The sequence below is a fragment of the Lynx canadensis genome, chromosome C1 (assembly GCF_007474595.2).
Source record: "Lynx canadensis isolate LIC74 chromosome C1, mLynCan4.pri.v2, whole genome shotgun sequence".
Classification (NCBI taxonomy): Eukaryota; Metazoa; Chordata; class Mammalia; order Carnivora; family Felidae; genus Lynx; species Lynx canadensis.
Window position 1 is genome coordinate 52521699 of NC_044310.1, and position 22196 is coordinate 52543894.

Sequence of the window (22196 nt, forward strand, 5' to 3'; positions counted from 1 at the left end):
TCTCTTATGCTTTGGCTCTCTCCCACTCTAACCTCTTTTTTTTTTTTTTTCCTTCCCCTCCCCCATGGGTTCCTGTTAAGTTTCTCAGGATCCACATAAGAGTGAAACCATATGGTATCTGTCTTTCTCTGTATGGCTTATTTCACTTAGCATCACACTCTCCAGTTCCAAGGGATACAGGAGTACTGATACATAGGGGCACTTGTACCCCAATGTTCATAGCAGCACTCTCAACAATAGCCAAATTATGGAAAGAGCCTAAATGTCCATCAACTGATGAATGGATAAAGAAATTGTGGTATATATACACAATGGAATACTACGTGGCAATGAGAAAAAATGAAATATGGCCTTTTGTAGCAACGTGGATGGAACTGGAGAGTGTGATGCAAAGTCTGATTCTAAAATCTGAGATTATTACACGAAAGAAAAATTATAGGCCATAACCTCTCATAAACACAGAAGCATAAAGCCTAATCAAAATATTAGCAAATTGAATCCACTGATACATAAAAAGGGGTAATACATCATGACTAAGAGGGCTTCATTTCAGAAAAGCCAGGTTGGGTTAAAATTTTTAAATCAGCAGAACTCACGAAGTTAACCAAATAAAGGAAAAAAAACATAAAATGATCTCAACGAATCAGGAAAAAGTATTTGCTAAAATTTATCACCCATTCATGATAAAAATTCTCACCAAAGTAGGAATAGAGAAGAAATTCCTTATTCCAATAAAGAAAATCTATAAAAATCCAATGGCAAACCTCATACTCAGATGTGAAATGTTGAATGCTTTCCTCCTGAGTTTAATGAGACAAGTATGTCCATTATCACCACTTCTATTCAGCACTGTGCTAGAAGTCCTAGCCAGTGCAATGAAGCCAGGAAGAAAAGTTATAAAGTTTGGAAAGGAGGAAGTAAACCATCTTTATTCACAGATAATGGGATTATATAATAGTAAAATCCAAATGAATATACAAAGCTCGAAAATTAATAAGTGAATTTAGCTAGACCCCTGGATAGAAGATGAACATTTAAAAAAGCAACTATATTTTTATATACTAGCAATCAATACATAGAAATGGAAGTGTTAGAAATACCATTACAATAGCATCAAAACATAACAAAAGACATCTATGCCAATACCCACAAAATGTATCTGGGAGAAATTTTAAAAGACCTAAAGAAATAGATATACAAAGTTTGTGACTTGGGAGAGACTGAGTATTATTGCAATGTCAGTTCTTTCCAAATTAGTCTGTAGATTCAATTCAATCTCAGTCAAAATCTCAGCAGTTTTTTTCCCCTGGAAATTAACAGGATGGTTTTAAAGTATATCTAAAAATGCAAAGGATTTTAGGATAACAAGACAATCTTGAAGAAGAACAAAGAGGATTGACACTGCCAGTTATCAGGATTCACTGGAAAGTGAGAATAAATTTCAGTCTGACTGGATCTTTCTAGGTCGTGTTCCTGTCCCTAAACAGTTCCCATTGTCAGAAAGCCTTAAACCCATCAGGCCCTGACTTAGAGTCAGGGTGGAGGTCAGTCCTGTCAGGCTGAATGGCATGTATGTGAGGGGGAGGAATGGAATAGTTACTGTTGGAGAGGCGACCACAATGTCCACTGTGACAGCCTTCATATACATACTATTTTTATTGGACTGGAACCTTGGTAAGTAAGAGTTGGACAGGCACAGGAGACAAACGAGTCTTTAGATAGGACTGCTTGCACACATACAGAAATGTAATATGTGGCAAACTCAGGATCAGCAGGAAGTTCCATATGACGGAGCCTCTGTACGTGCAGATGATGGTGGAAGAAACGGTTGGAAATAGCCAGATGCTAACACACCTCGAGTTCTATTTGAAAGTGTTTAGACTTTATCCTGTAGAATTAAGTCACCAAACATGGTTTGCAAGCAGATGCATGATAATCTGGAATAGGGAGAGACAGAAAAACAATTAGGAAGCTGCTTAGAGTTTGCAGAAGAGAAATGATGAGATACTTATTCAGAGCAATGGAGAGAAGCAGCTGTAGCTGACACTGAGGGTTAAGGGATGCTAAACTCCCTGCCTGGCTGTTCCCATGGAAGACTTCACTGAATGCTCACCACAACCACTGGAGAAAGTTCTAAGTTAATTTTATACGTGAAGAAACAGGAGTGAAATTATTGTCTGCCCGGAGTCACACAGCTAACAAGTAGCAGTACCTGAGTGTTTTAACACACGCCAGATGATTCCAGAGCCTGTACTCTTAATCATGATGCTACATAACTAAATATCCAGAGATTTGTAGGGGTTTAGTCAGTAGGCTTGGGTTATGGGTGGGTTATTGCTTCCATGAAGTAACACTACCTTGACTCTCTTCTTCCCTTTATGATCCTTTTTGTTTCCTTCACTGGCTCCTCTTAACTCTGAATTGGCTTCTGATCTTTCTTTTCTAAACACTTACTTACTCTTTCTATGTTTGTTTTCCCTAATGGCATCATCTATCAACCTTTATGTTGATTTGACCCTAATCTCTTATTTCCAGTCTCAATTTCTCAGTCACACTCCTAAGGGTCATCACCTAAAACCCATGTTTAAGTTTAAACTCATATTTTACTTCAGACTCTGTAGATGCCTTCTGTTAATAGCAAAACTAAATGGTCTTCCGGCCTTTAGAAGAATATTTGACCCCCAGATTCCTTCACCTTTCACACACCCTATCAGAAAACCAGTCCAGTCATTTCATTTATTGTGTCAGAGGTTCGTCTCCTCCCTTTCGCAGTCTCTGCTCCCACCCTCTATTGGCTCTGCGTTTCTTGCCTGAATTTCTGCATCTGTTTCCTAGCTTGTCTGCCTGCATTTGGTCTCTTATATGCTCCACCCTGCATACTAAAGCCAGAAAAAACTTACACACTCGTTCCATAATTTATTTGCCTTATTCAAGAACTTCTGATTGCTGTCTATCACCCAATAAATCAGAATACTGAATCAACTCTAACCCATTCTCTGCCTAAATCTGAAGATCCTGCATTGCCCACTTTCAACTATTTTGTCCAATTCCAATTGCTCTGAAATTGGAACTCTCCACTATGGTCGGTTCTCTTGTCATTATTGTCTCTTCCCTCAACGTGGTCTGTACACATGTGCATGTGCACACACTGTGCTCCTTCCCATCCAAGCTATTGCTAATACTCGTCTCCTGGCCTAAAATGCTTCCATCTCTTCCAGGTTCATATCCCAGGTGACTCCTTCCCTAAAGCCTCCGAGACAAAGTCACACCTCCCTCTTCCGACCTTTTTAGCTTGCTGCCACTGCCAAAGAACTATCTGTCATTGTCATCTCCAAATGTCTCTGTTAAATGATGTAACACTTTATGTGTTAAACATAGAGCTATTCTATTTGCCAGTTTGGGTATATATCTTATTTTCCCAATAGGCTAATAGGCTCTAAGGTTCAGTTTAAAATTATATCTCCTGCTTTTTCATATTCATAATGCCAATGATAATACTCAGTAAATTCCTGTCCATGTTTCAAATTATAAACACGTGTAGTTTGTATAATTCCCTGTAAACTTAGTCGCTTATCTGAATTACCGTAAAAATAGTTACTGTTCTCTTATTTTAAGGGGCTGTTTCTTTTACAGAATTGGAAATGCAAATTTTCTCAAATGTTTAAGACATTCTGCTTTGTGTATTCAAACTATACTGAGGTTACACCTTTTTTGAGGAATATTTTAAATTATTCTGGGGAAGAAAAGAAAGCCCCTGAAGGCTAACAGTTTGAAATTGAACAGGACACCACTGGGAAGGGAGAGGGTCATGGGTCATCGTCAAACAGACAAAAAAACAATGGAGACGATTGTGTCTAAAGATGGTGTATTTTTTTTTCACGAGACAGTGTGTTGACAGTTTCCTTCCTCTTGGGTCATTGTTGTCTGCTAAATGATCTGTGACAGCAAATTGATCACCAGCTTCTTCATGCAGGAGATATAATGCAGCCTTTCATTTTGTTACCTCTCTTGCCAAATGCTGAAACATTTCGTTGGCAAAATTAATGTTAGTTTAATATGTCATTTACTGGTGTAAAGCTCCGCACGCAGCTCTGGGAGCCATAATAGCGGTGATTAATTTATCTTCACCCAGTTTCAGATTTCTACTTACGTGTGATTGCAAAAGCAATAACGCATTTGAAAAATGTTACTCTTAAAATGATGTGTCTGTAATTATCACTTAAATAAATGAACGCATTAAACAATTTAGCTATTGTACCATCCATTTCAAAATTGAGTCCGATATTTACTTCAAGGTAGCTACAATTCACCTAGGAAAATTAATGCTGGTGTACTTGTTCTAACTGAAAAGTCACTTGTTCCGAAGAGCTAAGAACTTCAAAGAAAACAGACATAAGGTCTTTTATATCTGATGCAGCATCTATGTAAGCCAGTTAATTGGTGATTTCACACATCTGAAAATATCCCAAAGTCATGTTTTGTTTGTAGAGTGTTGAGGATCTCTGCAGTCAAAATGTTGGTATAAAAAAAGGTTGAAAATGTAGCCATTTAAGTGACTGCTTCACGGTTCCTGTTCAGTATTTTCTAACAATCTTTGCTCTACCATTAGGATAAAGTAATGTTAGCACAGGGAAGGAAAAGTGCAGGCAAGATTACTAGAAAAGAGTTGGGTTTTTCCCCCCTCTATGAAAATGGCCAGATTTTGTGTGAAAATTAAACTGATCTCAATTCTGGTGTTTTATTTTTCCTCATTATAAAAGGGAAATAAAGGTGATTTTACTAAAATTTGGCATAGATATTTAAGAAAACCGTTTATTGAAGAAAGAGAAAACATGCAAATCTGATGCTTTTCTTAAAATTCTTTTTTTGATGTTAGTCATGAAAGGCAGATATCTTAAACCTTTATTTTTCTCTTTATAATATGCACATGGATGCACATTTTACATTTATCTTTGAAATATGTTTGGCAAGATTTTCTTTTTGTGATTTTTATGTGTTAGTGCAGAAATTAATGTTAGATCACTTATTAGAAACTGCAAATGAGTTTACTGTCTTATGGCAAGATATTGTTATCTGAAACTGTCCAATCTGATAAAATAATTTTAAAAAGCAAACTTGCAAATACTCATTGCCTGATTTTTATGTATATTTTCAGATCAACTAAGGCAGTCTCATTTAATGATTACTACAAGACATGGTCTGGAATAGCCACATCCAAAGCCACAGAGTATTATAGAAGTCCATGTAAGGTGATCTAGCCTTATCTTATGTCCTTTTGGTATATATTAATCTCTTAATTATTCTCAACTTGTCTTGCTTTCAAAGACTAATTGACATATATTTGTAATCTGAAGGTGATAAACTTCTCTGTTGCCTCTATATATGAATCATTCAACATCTATTAATTTGGTTCCTCTTTTGTACAGAGCCCTGGACTGCAGTCTTCTTAAAAGCCAGAATGAAAGATAGACATTTGGAGGAATAAAAGATGAAGTCCTCAGTCTCATGAGGCTTACTTTACTCCCTTCACCCCAAAAAGAAGCCTTCATAGCAAGAGGAGCCTTTTTGATTCTAAACACAATTATCCTCAAAGCCAGAGAGAGTATTAAGTAGAAAGACAACAAGAAAACATATGAGCCTAGGGCTTTCAGTGATCAACCTAGGGACGAATCACCTGTTGCCATCATACATTAGGAGCCAAAAGGGCAAAAGGGGAGAGCCAGACAGCTTACTGGTCTTATTTAATTGAATCTTTTGTGTGCTGTTTAATTATTTGGATCCAAGTAGGTTATCCAGTCTGTCCTGCTGAAATGATGCATTCTGAAGTTACCCATGACATCCTAACTCCCAGGCTCAGTGATAACCTTCTTTTTTAATTTTAAGTGGGCTCCTCGCCCGGTGTGGTGCTCAAACTCACAACCCTGAGATCAAGAGTCACAACAACCGAGCCAGCCAGGCGCCCCAACCTTTTAGTCTTTATCTTTACTTGTACTCTCATTTGCTATGCCCTCCTTGGGTTAGATGACACCATCATCCATGGTTTGTCTCCTCCCCTCCTCAGTGCTCCCCTGCCTCTTTCTTTAGCAAAAACTTTTTTTTATTAGAGAGAGAGAGAGAGAGACAAAGCACGTGCGAGTGGGGGAGGGGCAGAGAGGGAACAAAAGAGAAAGAGAATCCCAAGCAGGCTTTACACTCAGCTTGGAGCCCGACATGGGGCCCAATGCGGGTATGATCTCACGACCATGGGATCATGACCCAATGGGAAGTTAAGAGTCAGACACTCAACTGACTGAGCCACCCAGGCACCTCTAGCAAAATCTTCTTCATTCAGTTCTCTCTGCCCACTCTCTTTGAGAGACCTCAGCTATCACCATGGTTTTCATTAGCCTACCTGCCAATAATTCTCAAAGCCTCATTTCTAGCCAACGCCTCTTCTGAATTCTGCATGCATATTTATAACTGTGCATTGGACATCCCACCTACATGTGTTACAGGCATCTCCTACTTAAGATATCCCAAAGCGAATTCATTATCTTGCCCCAAAACTTAGCCTCCCTCCTTTATTAGCTCTCTGGGTTAGGGGTAGATCACCATTATTGCATTTACTTGCCTAAACCAGAATCAAAGACATTTCCTAGAACTCTCTGTCTCCCAGATTAAGCCTTGTTTACTTTATCTCCTACAACATTAAGAAAGTTCCTCCTTCAGGGCACCTGGGTGGCTCAGTCGGTTGAATGACCGACTGTTGATTTCCGCTTGGGTCATGATCCCAGGATTGTGGGATCAAACCCCATGTAGGGCTCCTGCTTAAGATACTCTCTCTCTCTCCCTCTACCCCCTTCCCCCGCTCTAAAGAAAAAAAAAAATGTTTCCCTTTCCACTCCATCCCGATGACCACTGCCTTAATTGTGGTCTCATCGACTTGCACCTCACCATTGTGATAGGCTCATATTTGGTTTCAATAGAACAAAATATCACCAAAAAAAAAAAGTGTGTAGTTTTAAGACACAAATTAGAGAACAAAACAATACTAAGCTTAACAAATATTAAAAAGATAAATTAGATCAATAACTTCTAAGAAATTACATGTTCTTTCAGGATGTTTGTTACTATTTTGTGATCACATATTACCTTCCTCACTTATCATAGATTTGTGGTTAAGAAAAATGATTAAAGGTGCTTTAAGAAACACAATCTTTAGCAACTCTAGCACTATAAAGAATTTTATTACTTTTGATACCAGAGTACATGAATATTTACTTCATTTCAAAGATATGTGTTTGGGTCCTGCTTAGTAAACTCGGCAAACACATCTTGAGTACCTCCTATGTGGAGGCACCGAGGAACTCAGATAGGTTCCAGGAGGGCAGGAACCCTTAACAAACAAGGGGTAGAGAGGCAATTGGCACATTCTAGGGAACAACTCAACATCCAACTCCTTCAACCATAAAACAAACAAACTGGTTTAGAATGGTGCTTTATGGAAGAGGCACCTGGGTGACCCAGTTTGCTGAGCAACTGACTCTTGGTTTCAGCTCAGGTAATGATCCCAGGTTCTTCACTGAGTGTGGAACCTGCTTAAGATTCTCTTTCTCTCTGCCCCTTTCCCCCACTCACATGCTCTCTTTTTCTCTTAAAAAAAAAAAAAGGAGGAGGAGAAGAAGAAGAAGAAGAATGGTGCTTTTTGGAATAACATGTAAATATACAGAAACATTTGGAAACTCCAAACTACTAAGAAAAAAAAAAATAGGGGCACCTGGGTGGCTCAGTCGGTTGAATGTCTGACTCTTGATCTTGGCTCAGGTCATGATCTCACATGATTGTGGGTTTGAGCTCCACCTTGGGTTCTTCACTGGGCATGAAGCCTACTACTACTACTACTAATAATAATAGTGGCACATGCCAGAACTTAAAGAAATTTGGAAATAATTGTGTTGCAATAAACAACAACTAAAAATGAAAGAAATTAATTAAGCACCACTGACTACAGTTTCTTCTTTAAAAGACTTGCCACCAAAATGTTTAACTTGGTTCTCCTTTCTACATCTATCACTAACTTAGTATGTAATTCAACCCTTTTTGTGAGCTTTAGTGGCTACCTCTAGCTCAGAAGAATTTCAGAGACTTTGATTCTAACCTTTGGAACAAGATTTCACAATCACCCTGCCTATTCTTCTTCTAGGGATTTGTTATAAGAATGTTTCAGGAGGTTTCCTTCAGTAATAATAAGCATTTTATTTTTACAAATTAAACTTAGGGGTGCCTGGGTGGCTCAGTCGGTCAAGCATCCAACTCTTGATTTTGGCTCAGGTCATGATCTCATGATTGGTAAGATTGAGCCCGGTGTAGGTATCAAGCTCTGTACTTACAGTGCAGAGCCTGCTTGGGATAGTCTCTCTCCCTCTCTGTTTTCCCCTCCCCCTGCTTGCATGCTTACACACTCTCTCTCAAAATAAATAAACATTTTTTTAATTGAATTTAAATTTAAACCTTACATATGCTGCTGGCCATTTTGTCTTTGGATAATTCAGCTAGATGAGATCCAATACTCTTTTTTAACGGCCTAATTTTGTGTGTAATAAAGATTAAGCTTTCATATAGAATGCTTCTTCAAGCACTGAGAAATCAAAGGGAAACTTCTAATAACTTCAGCTTCTACAGTTACATCCTTATCACTGGAAAGATTATGAAATTCTTGTGCATATTTTTGAAAGCTTTTTTATGAATATTGATGAGTGGTTGTATTTTGATTTGGGGTATTAACTCTTTTCCATATCTTTGTGCAACAAATCTACCCATAGTTATGTGTGCCAAAATAATGGTAAGTGCATACATGCACAATACAGTTTACAAAGTATACTCTCCATTATTTTGTGATCATCCCAATCTTATTCTTTTATTCATTTGTCAACCAATATATGTCATGTATAGTAGTATGTCAACACTATGAACCAGGCATTATTACTGTCATCACTCTGTTTTACAGATGAAAAAACCAAGACCAAGAGCAGCTAAGAAATTTACCTAAGGTCACACAGGTAAGAGGGGATATTATACATTGATAAAGAGTGTAAATTCTGGAACCAAATTGCTGATATTTAATCCTGGTTCTTCCATTTAGTAGCTGTGTGACCTTGGGTAAGTTTCTTATCCTCTCTGTCAGTTCCCTCGTCTGTAAAATGAGAGTAATTATAGCACGTACCTCATAGCACTGAAGTACTTACAACAGTGCCTAGCACATAGTGAGTGCTCAGTAAGTGTGCTTATTATTAGTACAAGTAGGTTCTGACTCTTGACTTGAACCAATTCCTCTGACTCTACATTTATTGCTCTTTTTCACATACTAAAACTGCCTCCATAATATTATATAAAAATGCTGTCTCTCTATAGCCTGAGATGTAAATTCAAACTCTGCAGTATATGCAGTACATTTTTCAATAATTATGATTATTAGTTTATAATCATAGGCAATCATATGGGGAAATGCACTGATGATCCTCTGTTCTCTATCCATCAGTATAGAATGGCAAATAAAAGTTTGGCAGAGAACAAACGAATACATATGGTTGTGGGTAACAGCACCTTTAATGACAGAATATGATTCCCATAAGGAAATGTTTATGTTAAAGGAAAAAAAATCCCTTCAGACCAGTGTACCCTGTAATACTGAGTGGAGGCTTCCTGGTGTTTGTTTGCTGTCATCAGACAGACCAGACACCCTGAAGCATCATGGGGATGTTTGCTTTTACCCTAGAAGACTTCCATTCTTTGAGTCTTTGAGCCAGCAATCAGGGCAAGTGTCTCCAGAATGCATTTAGATGCAAGAGGCAGCATTATCTAATTCTAATGCAGTGCTTCTCAGTCTTGACTACACATTAGAACCACCAGAGGAACTTGTAAAAATTCCCATGTAAAAGGCACACCCCCAGACTAATTACATCAGGATCTCTGGGAGCAGGACCTGGCAGTAGTAGTTTTTAAAGCTCCCCAGGTGATTACAATGTGCAACCAAGGTTGGAAAGGCTGCAGTGGGAAGAGTATGATGTTGGAAGTTGCCCTGTACTAGTTCTGCCACTTACAGTTAAGTGAATTTAGGTTAGTCACTTAAATCTTTGTACCTCATTTTTAAATTTCTATTCATTGAAAGAAACATTCCAATCTATTTTAAGTTGTTCTATGGTAGTATGAGATAATACATGTGAAAACAAAGCATGCTAAGGCAAATTGATGCTACTACATTTCTTTGGATGTGACAGTCCCAGCAGTGGAAAAAAATGTAGATCAACCTATACAGATGTTGCATAAGAAATGTGTCATGGCAAAAACAAAGTAAAGGTGACGCCCAGTTATCCTAGAAGGAAGGGAAGAAAGAAGTTTATCATGGAGTCAATAGATGATTTTCTACCAGAGACTACAGAACTGCCACAAAGACAAGATATGGTCATGATGGGGAATTTTAGCTTCAAGAAATGGCGAAATTTCACTGGTCCTTTCCTCCTGCTCGCTCTCACATCCCCCCGCCCCTTAATTATTTCCCTCCTATCAATATCACTCATTTAGCATCTTCTATGTCTAGATACATACATATTATGATAAGCTTTTTGAGAAGTTTATGATCAGATGGTACAAGAACAGGTGAATGAGAAAATTATGGGGATAAAATAGGAAGCATTAAAATAAAAGTCTGTACAAATACTGTGGCAATTTTCAGCTCTCAGTAGAGAAAGCAATGAAGAAAATGAGTCAGTGATATAAAATTAATGGAAATATTCCAGGAAGGATGACCATGCCATTTGGGGTTTCATAATATATAAGGAAGAGACTGATGTACATATTCAAATAGAAAATGTAGGAAGGGCAATTTCAAAAAAAATAAGGCAACATGAATTATCCTTGAATAGAATCCTCAAATTTAAATTTCATCTAAGTGGTAGTGAATAGTCCCAATGAGAAGACATTACTCAAATTTTCTGTTTGTTCATCTGTAAAGTGTATATTGCAATGGTAACCACTACGTACCTTCTTTACAGATGCCCAATGTGCAGTAAGTACTATTAACTCTGTTAGTAGTTATTATAATCATCTAAAGGAAATAGTGAGACCTCACTAAGAACCTTAAGGAGCTCATATTTGCTTCCTTAATATAAAGGAAGGGAGAAGTATAAATCCAAATAGTAGAAGTAGGAGTATGAAGTATAAAGCCTATAAGAGCATGTATGTATGCGGGGTGCCGGGGTGGCTCAGTCAGTTAAGCGTCCGACTTCGGCTCAGGTCACGATCTCGCGGTCCGTGAGTTCGAGCCCCGTGTCAGGCTCTGTGCTGACTGCTCAGAGCCTGGAGCCTGTTTCAGATTCTGTGTCTCCCTCTCTCTCTGCCCCTCCCCCGTTCATGCTCTGTCTCTCTCTGTCTCAAAAATAAATAAACGTTTAAAAAATTTAAAAAAAGAGCATGTATGTATGTGTACTTGTGTGTGTTTGAAGGAGGAAAAGAAATCAAAGAATAGACAGGAACACTGCTGGCTAAAATAATATTAATAGAAGAAAATGAGAGCTATTCAATTTAAATGTTTCTATCAATGACATAATTCACCAAACTAGCAACAGTTAATCAATCAATCATTGTTTAGAAGGAAGCTCCAGATAAGACTGGAGGAGAGCATCTAGTTGGTTAAATAGTTCAAGACTATAAACCCAGGACAATTACAAGAAACAGGGAGATGATAGATGATAGATAGATAGATAGATAGATAGATAGATAGATAGATAGATATGTTTGTGTGTATGATCTGACTTTCAGTAAATTTTTTGTTAATGTTATTGAAGGCATAAGGCTTATAATTAACCACAAACATATGAGGCAATTGTGTACTTTGATTTTCAGAAAATATTAATGCAGATCTGAGCTGAAGTGATAGAAGCATAGCACACAGATCAAGAGAGGTAGTAACCCACTTAAATCTTTGCTATTCAAAAGAAATCAAGATCCAGAGCCAGTTCTGGACGTAAACTTTAATAGGAATGTTAGCAAAGTTCACCACCAGGATGGTGAGGATGATTAGGTCCCTAGAAAACCATATCTTAAGATAAAGTTGAGGGAACTGAGGCTCTGATAGGTATCTTCAAATTTTAGGACTCTCTCACATGGGGAAGGGATGAACCTGGTCAGTATTACTGCAGAGATCTGAACTAGGACCAGTAAAGACTCAGCACTCAGGTTAAGGAAAGACATTGTGACCTTACTGTCTGGCAATGGAAAAGGCAGTTTCCCAACAACAGAGAGGAGAGTTTTCTGTCGTTGGCAAGGGATTCATTCAGAGGCTGGAATGGATGATCATCCATTGTAGATTCTTGCTTTGTGAAAGATCAAGACCTATAATGTCACTTTTATATTTTTACTTCTGGTGCTGAGTTTGAATTTTGTTAAACTGTGGTGTCTGTAGTTATTTTAACACCTTCTTCATTACTATAAAAGATATATAAACAAATGTCATTATAATGGAAATTTTGAAGAAAAATCTACTTATTTCAAATATCCAATAATACAAAGTTCAAGTAAAAGGAAGAAATTTGGAAAGTGAGCATTGTAATTTGGCTTGAACTATATAGTGTACATCATTGCCACATATCAACTTAATGAAAAGTGAATTATTTTAAACTTTGAACCTTTTTCAAAACTCTAATTTCAGTGCCTGAAGATCCACATTTTATTGGAGAATATCATAAATGGAAGAAACTTGAATTGAAACATCCTAGACAATGGAATCTAAAGTAAGTAATTTGATTATCTTCTTAACTCAAAACATCTATCATTCTACTTTCTACTTTCTACATTCTACTTTCTACTGTCTAGCTGAACCATCAAAAGAAGTCTTTGGAAGTAACAACGGATGCCCTTTTCTAAACATAAGAACGAGAATAAGAAGCATCTTTTTCCCTTTCCTATGAACCTAGGTGGGAAATATCTTTGCTACTGTTAACCTTTAAAATTTATTTGACCAGCAAAAATGGGTTTATTCGGGAATAGCAGAGAATTGCAATCTAGGACTTGAAATCCAGGTCAAAACCACAGGGCTAGTCCAACAAACAAAGGAAGAGGAACATCATTTTATAGAGAAGGAATAAGTTGAGAGGAGTTGTTTTGAAAGCACGTGTTCAGGATGATGACAGTTTCTCATTGGCTAAGTTGCTGGTGCAGTCAGTTTCTTATAGGAGAGGCAATGTACATCTTTCCCTGTTGGTATCTGTAATTGATGATTCTTTCCTGCTGATGATTCTTCTGTTGGGGTCTATAATGGACAGTTCTTCCTGTAATTGAAATTGGGTAGTAGGGCTCCACCTTCTGGCTCCCCAACTTCACTTTAATGAGCGTTCCCTTTATTAATGTTCACCTATTGACGGCCAAAAATAAAGTTGGACATGTGCCACAGTGAAGGACTCTCACAACACCCTCCGCATGTGCCACAGTGAAGGACTCTCACAACACCCTCCGCATTACTTCTCTTACTCCAATTCCCATTATCCTCATTATCATATGACTTAGAAATCAGAAAAGAAAAACAAAAAAACAAAAAGTACATCCTGTTTCTGTGTCACCAGTTAGCTTTCATCCTTCTCATAGTTCCAAGTATCTTTTCATCATCCATGGACTTTTCATTCAAGAACCAAATATATTTCATCTAATGGGGAAGCATCTATAAAATATAAAATTATTATAGTATCTTCAGAAATCATTGACTATTAGACCACATTAGAGAAGAGATCTTAATCTCATCTTTGGTCTCTTGACTCCTAAAGGCAGTTTTGCCTTTTAATCATGCTGGAAAAAGATTGCATCTGAGCTCTGTGGTTTGACTAGGCTATCGTAGTTATTTATTCTGGTGTGGTTATTTCAAAGGACTTGGTGAATGTGCTACACAACACTAAGGGAGTTAAACACTAGGGGAGTTTTGTTTTGTATTTTTTGCATTTACCTCATTTACCTCAGTTTTGGCTTGTTATCAATGTGATTGTTTATTTCTAGAAGGATATACAGGATTAATAAAAATAATGTAAAGTGTTTTGAATTTCGGTAGAAATTGAAGTTCTTAGGTGCGCCTAGGTGGTTCAGTCAGTTAAGAGTCCAACTTCAGCTCAGGTCATGATCTTGTGGTTCATGATTTCGAGCCTTGCTTCAGGCTCTGTGCTGACAGCTCAGAGACTGGAGCCTGCTTCGAACTCTGTGTCTCCCTCTCTCTCTGTCCTTATTTCTCAATCTCTCTCTCTCTCTCTCTCTCTCTCTCTCTCTCTCTCAAAAATAAACATTTAAAAATTTTTTAAAAAGAAATTGAGGTTCTTAAAACATATATATTTTCCTTTTTAACATCATAGTTCAGATTGGGTTTTTCACCTGGATATTCTTTTTTTCAGTTGACTTCTGTGACAGCTTCCCTTCAAGCCAGAGTGGAGAAAAGCTGTTGCATTTGATACTTTTCTACCTTCAGAATAAATTATAGGCCATAGAAAAAGTTCTTTTACAGCAGAAATTGAAGCATACAAGCATGGTTTTTTCATGAAGGCATGTTTCAAGTTTCATTTAGAGTTAAAGAAAGCTACTTAGAACATAAGGTTAATTTTGTTTTGACATGACTTCCTTTTTTATTTCCTGTAACAGAACTGCTTTGTTTTATTTGTTTGATCATTGATTCATTATGTAATGCCAGCGTCCCACAGAACCCAAAATTTAGAAAAAGTAAGACTATGTCATTTTCAACTTATCCATCCACTTCTACATATGGCTGAAATAATTGTGAGCTGTTTGAGTGCTAGAACATTTTTCCAAATACATTATTTTGAAGTTATAGTTGAAATTATCATGTGTGTGGTTGACCCTGTCAGAATAAAACTCTCACACCTTATGCCATCTGGTGGTTGATGAGAATATATTTAGATCAAATGATAATTGCTTCTTTTAAATTTTGGAGTTGATTAGTTTAAAAACAACAAAGTTTTTAAAAGATATTACATTTAGCTGAATAATTTTATTGTGGCATAAATATGCCACAAGAGGTTACAAAAACCTAAAGTATGTTGCACCAACTTCTTTTCAAATAATTATTAGAAGTCTCATGTTTAATCAAAATACAATATAATAAAGTGGTCAATTCATAGAGTCTCAAGTAGAAAATGGTTGAGCATCTTTGCAAGCAAGTAATTGGTCTATACATGCATGTAATATAATGTCATTATGCATTTGTCTGCTTTAATATTGAAAATGCTTTCCTTGGCTTGAAACTTCCTATTTTAAAAAAAACAGAAAATGCAAATTAACAACCTTTCATCTGCATAGTATTAAGGAGAAAGACCTATCTTTCCTGCTTCATATCCCTCCTCCTACTGTCCTCCCAACTCCTCATCAATCAAGACTTGATTCTTAAGCCACACCAAGTTCTTTTTTCTCACTATTATTTCGGGACATAAGACCTCTTCACCACTTTGTGCCTTCTGCCTGGGATATGTTTCCCAGCAGGGTCTTTGCTGGTGGTCTAGAGTTAGGCTCTGGTCTGAGTGAAAAGGTGGAATGTGGAATCCTTAAGCACAGGGACCAGGGAGCCAGACTGTCTGCACTTCAATCTTGGCTCTGCCAATTACCATCTCTTTGACCAAATCAGGGCAAGTTATCTGACTTCTTTGTGCCTCAGTTTCCTTATCTGTTAAATGGCAGTAATAACTATACCTACCCCTCAAGGAGATTGTGAGGATTAATACATTAATGCATGCAAGTCTCTTCAAACAGTATCTGGTATGCAGTAAGTACTCAAAAGATTCACTATGATTCAGGCTTTGTCCACTGTGGCCCTAGTTCCAGTTTCAAATGGAACATCTTTCTTTGGAGGTAGCATGGGGGAAAGTATGGGCTTTAGGGTCACACGGATCTTAGAGAAATTCTTACCCACTCTCAGCTTGTTTCCTTAGCTGTTAAATAGAGATAGCATTAGTTACCTTGCAAACTGGTTTTGCATTTGATCTCTTGAGTGAGATTGTTTATAAATATAATCATATAGTGTTGACACTCAATAAATATTAGTTCCTGAGGAGAGGGGGAGACAAAAACCCACGCCCCTCCCCAACTTTTCACACAATGAAAATAGTCTCTGTCATAAGCAGGTAAAAATGGTAACATTTTCCCAGGTTAGGAAACAGGCAGCGCCACCTATCGTGACCACATTTATTTTAGTTCCATTATACACATGGTTCTTTTCTGTTTTCCACTCTATAATCATCTCTCCTGCCTGACAAAGTCCATCACAAGGATGGCGTGAAGATCCAGCCCAACATCTATTTGTGAAAGGGTCCCTGACTCAGGCTTCCACATCCTCCCACTCTCTCCTTCCATAGCACTCTTCCGGCTGTTTCAGCAACTGTGGTGTAGACATTCATCTGTTTATGGAGAATGACCAGGGCAAGGCCATTATTGTAGCTTTGTTTTCCCTGACCTTAGTACAGGACCTGGCATCTTGCAGGCACTCAGTCGTGTTTGTTGAATGATGCATACTTACCCTTTTTCCCTACTTAATAGTTGAATTAAATGTGAAGGCAGTTAATTTTTAGAAAAATTAAATGTAGATGCTGACTTCTTTTAAGGCTAATTCTAATAGATAATGGTTTTGTTTGGGGAATTCTGAGGGCATGATGGCAGAAGAGTGATTGAAAATTGGAAATATAAATGAACTGTTATGAATATTTTTTGCAAATTCTTAAGTTTTACACATGTTTTTAGTATTACTAGGAACCCATTGTCGTTATAAGCAGCTCATGAATATTCATGAATTGATCATTTGGTTTGGTCATCCCATCATTTCTAAGGCCTTTTTCTCTCCCCCATTGCCTTGCCTGTCTCTTGACTATTCAAGCAAATGCTTTATTTCTACGAAGACATGGTAAAGAATATGAATCTAGAGGCTAATCAGTAGTTTGTGTTTATTTTCTTTGGAGAAATAGTGAAAGATACAAAATCAGAAAGCAGTGCAAGCTGTTCTTTTGAATATTCTTCCTTACAAAACTGTTTATGTCATACTCTATGGCTGGTGATCACTTATGTGGTAGTGGAAATATCTGTGCCAATAATCTAAGCTTTGTCAGACGGCAAGTTATCTAAACAAAAGTTATCCTTTCTGGAGTCTTGCATTCTTTGTAGCTTTCAAAAAGAATATTGCTCCTGTCTACACATGGGGGGTACAGAGGTAATGGGAACTAAATGGCAAAGCATCTACTGTGTGCCAGGCATTCTTTCTTCTCCTAATGTAATACTGGCCATGCTGTACAGTTGACAGCTGTACCACTAAGTGTAACTCCACAGTGGTGCCCATCAGCCTCCTTCAAAGCCATAGCAAATCGGGGGCGCCTGGGTGGCTCAGTGGGTTAAGCGTCCGACTTCAGCTCAGGTCATGATCTCATGGTCCGTGGGTTCGAGCCCCGCGTCGGGCTCTGTGCTGATGGCTCAGAGCCTGGAGCCTGCTTCAGATTCTGTGTCTCCCTCTCTCTCTGACCCTCCCCCGTTCATGCTCTGTCTCTCTCTGTCTCAAAAATAAATAAACGTTAAAAAAAAAAGCCATAGCAAATCAACTTGCACTCCAGGGGAAGCCACTTCCTTGTTATATGGACACAGCTTCAAGACAAAATTCCTAGCCTCCCTTTTCACCTGGATTGTCACCCCTAACTTTCTCTACAGAAATTCTGGGAAAGTAGAGGTAGATATTATCTGCAGTTTACTAATCATTGAGAGAAACATGCCTATTAACCAACTGGCCCAAAGTTACTGATAAACATGTATTGTATTTGAAAACTAAATTATTTCTACTTGCCCATTGATATAGGCTTATTAAAAGCTTAAAATTTTCAGGTAATGTGGAAATATTGTCTACCCAATTGCAAGCACAAATCAAGTCTACGTTTTGTGGAAAAAGTTTTTTGGGGTCAATCTCAAATTCTTATTAAACAATATGTGCTCCTTTCTCCTTTGTAAAACTTTCTTATATTTATAAAATATACTATGGATCTAGTTGCACTGTATTTTATTTTATTTTTTATTATTTATTTGTTTATTTTGAGAGAGAGTGTGAGAAAGGGAGGGGCAGAGGGAAAGAGAGAGAGAAAAAGAGGGAGAATCTCAAGCAGGCTCCATACCCAACGCAGAGCCTGATGCAGGGCTCGATGTCACTATTTATTGTGAGATCATCATCTGAGCTGAAATCAAGAGTCATATGCCCAACTGACTGAGCCACCCAGACATTACTGTACTGTATTTGAAATTAATGAGTTAATATATATTATTTCTAAGTTCCTGTATCTGAGTCTGTGAGTGTTCTAACTCACAAAAATATGGGATTTTTCTTTAGCATACCATGATTCCCTTTTCTCTAGTTATATAGAAAATATTTATGCAGAATACATTAATTTAATGTATGTTTGTACTATCCTTTCAGGCTTATTGAAGTTAAACATTGTTTTTATAGATTACATAATTCTATATTTAATGCATTTTTAAGGCAGAATGCTGGCTTTGACTCCTCAAAGATTGAACCTTGAGTGCCATCTTGTGGTTAAAGAGAGAATTAGCATTAGAATGGACATTGGAAATGTTCCCTTTAAAAATAAAGACTTGGAAAAAAATATACACAAAGGGAAAAAAAAAAACTTTAAAACATTTCTGCCAAGCAACTACTTAGTCTCTGTTTGGATGGTTTTAGAGACAGGGAGCTCAGTACTTCAAGGAGCATTAAAATAGCTTGAATCTCCCTTATTTCTAGCTTAAATCTAACACCTTATGACATTCAACTATTACAGATTTCTTTCATTCATTTAACAGATTTTTATTGAATACTTAGCATATGTTTTTACATTTGCCTGCAAAACCATTCGGAAATGAGAAATTATCTCCATTTTAAAAGAGGGGTTAGAGAAAAAGTTTTGTTTGTTTGTTTGTTTTTTAAAGTTCCCTACGGTTATACACTCTGTAAGTGACAGAGCTGAAATTCCAATCTAGGCCTGCCAGATGCTACAACCTGGGCTTTTATCTATGAGACTGAGCAGCAGCTCAGACCCTGAGAACCCAGGGATGGCTTTGGGTTTGGGTGGAAGGCCCGGTCAAGGGATGATGTTGTGGCAGAAATCAGAGTGTCTCCACTTGTCCTTGGAAGCAACACAAATAAGACCCTTCTTTTTTGTGGAATTATCCTTTGAGTCTCAGAAAATAGCTCTAGTGCCTTTTTCCTACTTCCCCTTAAGTATTCTCTTTTTCAGAGTAAACATACCCGGTCCTTTCAACTGTTTTTTTTTAATGAATTTCACATATTTTTATTATTCATTTTTTATGGGTTTAATTCATTTAATTAACTTCTCTCTCAGAATGTACCCCAAAACTTTACCATGATTTCTAGTGGTAGCACAGAATCTAGTGGGGCATTTTATGTTATAAATACTATGACTTAAAGCTGCTTCCCCCTTCATCTGTCCAAAAAAGGGGGTTTTGATATGAGTCAGAAACACATATTAGGCTTTAAAACAAAGAGAGAGAGAGAGAATTGTTCCTTTGGCTCTGCTCCCACGTAGAACAGAGAGGGGTCTCTCTGTGTCCCTCTCCCTCTTTGCCCTCCCCATCAGCATCCTTCCCACCCATCCCCCAACTGTGGCCACAGAAATAAGGTATGTAGATTAGCTTATGTCTTGGTCTGAGCAGGGGTGAAATTGAGGAGGGCTGTGGTTTCCCAGAGGTATATTAGATTGTGTTCTGTCTGGAAGAAGGAAAAGGAAGGAAGCCAAGAAGTTCCCTTAGAACATGTTACAAAAAATCAGATCCCCAGATGGAAAGATTTATCACTCTTGTCATGTACATAAAGCTACTTTCCAAGAACATGTAGCTGTATTAGTTCCCCCATAAAAGCTGTTCTAGACCCATCAGAAATCTTAAACACAAGCCTTGAATATACAAATTGATTTGTAAGTTACTGAGCTGCATGCTGAAACAACCATATTTAAAGGAATATATAAAATTCATTGCCCAACAAAGTAGATTTTACAACATCCAGAATCCCAGACAAAATGACCAGTCAGGAAAATAAGCAGGAAAATATAACCCATAACCAAAATAAAAATCTATCAGTATAAAAGATCCATAAACTATAGAGATGATCGAATTAGTAGGTATGGATTTTAAAGCAGCTGTTATACATCAAGGATCTAAAAAATACCATGATTATAATGAGGAGAAATGGAAGATATACAAAAGGCCAATGGAATATCTACAGATAAAGTAAATTAAAAATGTAAGTATATACTGTTGGGAAAGAACAAAACAACAAATTAGATATTGTAGAAGAAATTACCCATGGAGCAACGTAAACTCTTGAAAATAAACATAAAGAAAAAAAGACTGGGAAAAAAAAAGCCACCTCATTGAGCTGTGTGGCAATATCAAGTGGTATAAGTTACACATAATTGGTGTCCCAGACAAGAACTGACAGAAAAAAATATGTGAAGAAATAATTATGCCTGAAAATTGTCCAAATCTGATGAAAGCTGTAAGCTTAGTGACCAAGAAACTCAATGAATCCCAAGAAACAGAAATATAAAGAAACCATACCAAGGTACAGTACATCATAATCAAATTGCTGAAGTGATAAAGAGAAAAATCTTCAAAGCAAAGGATAAACACACACACACACACACACACACACACACACACACACTGCATGCAGAGGAACCAATTTAAGAACAACCAATAACTTTATGGCAGAAACTTTACCACTAAAAGATAATTGATGACAATTTTAGAGTTCTTGAAAGAAATTATTGACCTAGAATTTTATACACCTTGAAAATATCTCTCTAAAATGAAGGTAAAATACATTTTTAGACCAACAAATCCAACTACATAGATGAAGTGAAAGACAGGCTCTCTTAAAAAGAAATGGATAACCTGAATAATTTTGTGTCTAATACAGAAATTGAACTGATAGTTAAAAGCCTTCATACAAAGACAACTCCAAGCCCAATGGCTTCACTGACGAATTTTCCAGACATTAAAAGAAAACCTAGTATCAATGTATACAAAATACAAAATTTTCCTTTTTTAGAAAATATAAAAGAGAACACTTCCCAATACGTGTTATAAAGTCAGCATTACCTCTTGACGCAATCCTTATCAAAATACCAGTAGCATTTTTCACAGAACCAGAACAGATAATCCTAAAATTTGTATGGGACCACAAACGACACCAAATAGCCAAAGCAATCTTGAAAAAAAACAAAACTGGAGGTATCTCAATCCCAGATTTCAAGATACACTCCTACAAAGCTGTAGTAATCAAAACAGTATGGTATCTGCCCAAAAATTGACATATAGATCAATGGAACAGAATAAAGAGCACAGAAATAAACCCATGATTATATGGCCAATTAATTTACAGCAAAAGAGGCAAGAATACACAATGGGAAAAAGTCTGTCCAACAAATGGTGTTGAGAAAGCTGGACAGCTATGTGCAAAAGAATGAAACTGGACCATTTTCTCACACCATACACAAAAATGAGCTCAAAATGGATTAAAGATCTAAATGTGAGACCTGAAACCATAAAAATCCTAGAAGAGAGCACAGACAGTAATTTCTCTGACACTGGTCATAGCAGCATTTTTCTAGGTATGTCTTCTGAGGAAAGGGAAATTAAAAAAAAAAAAAAAAACTATTGGGACTACATCAAAATTAAAAACTTCTGCACAGCAAAGGAAACAATCTACAAAACTAAAAGATAACCTACTGAATAGGAGAAGATATTTGCAAATGATAAATCTGATAAAGGGTTAGTATTCAAAATATATAAAAAATTTATACAGCTCAACACCAAAAAAAATATCAATTCAAAAATGGACAGAAAACATGAACAAGAAGACATCCAAATGACCAACAGACACATGAAAAGATACCCAACATCACTCATCATCAGGGAAATGCAAATCAAAACCACAATGAGAAATCACCTCACACCTGTCAGAATGGCTAAAATAAAAAACACAAGAAACAGCAAGTGTTGGCAAGGATAGGGAGAAAAAGGAACCCTCATGCACTGTTGGTGGGAATGCAAAGTAGTGCAGCCACTGTGGAAGACAGTATAGAAGTTCTTCAAAAAATTAAAAATAGGGGCGCCTGGGTGACTCAGTCAGTTGA

General features: G+C 37.2%; 1 protein-coding gene across 1 annotated transcript in view; it reads left to right on the forward strand.

Moving 5' to 3' along the window:
- UBE2U (ubiquitin conjugating enzyme E2 U) overlaps window positions 1-12771 on the forward strand; it is a 34392-nt gene extending 21621 nt beyond the window's left edge. The window contains exons 7-8 of the mRNA XM_030326071.1: window positions 5156-5244; window positions 12686-12771. Of these exons, the coding sequence (XP_030181931.1) occupies window positions 5156-5244; window positions 12686-12771 (175 nt within the window). The remainder of the gene's footprint in view (window positions 1-5155; window positions 5245-12685) is intronic.
- Window positions 12772-22196: the final 9425 nt, after the last annotated feature.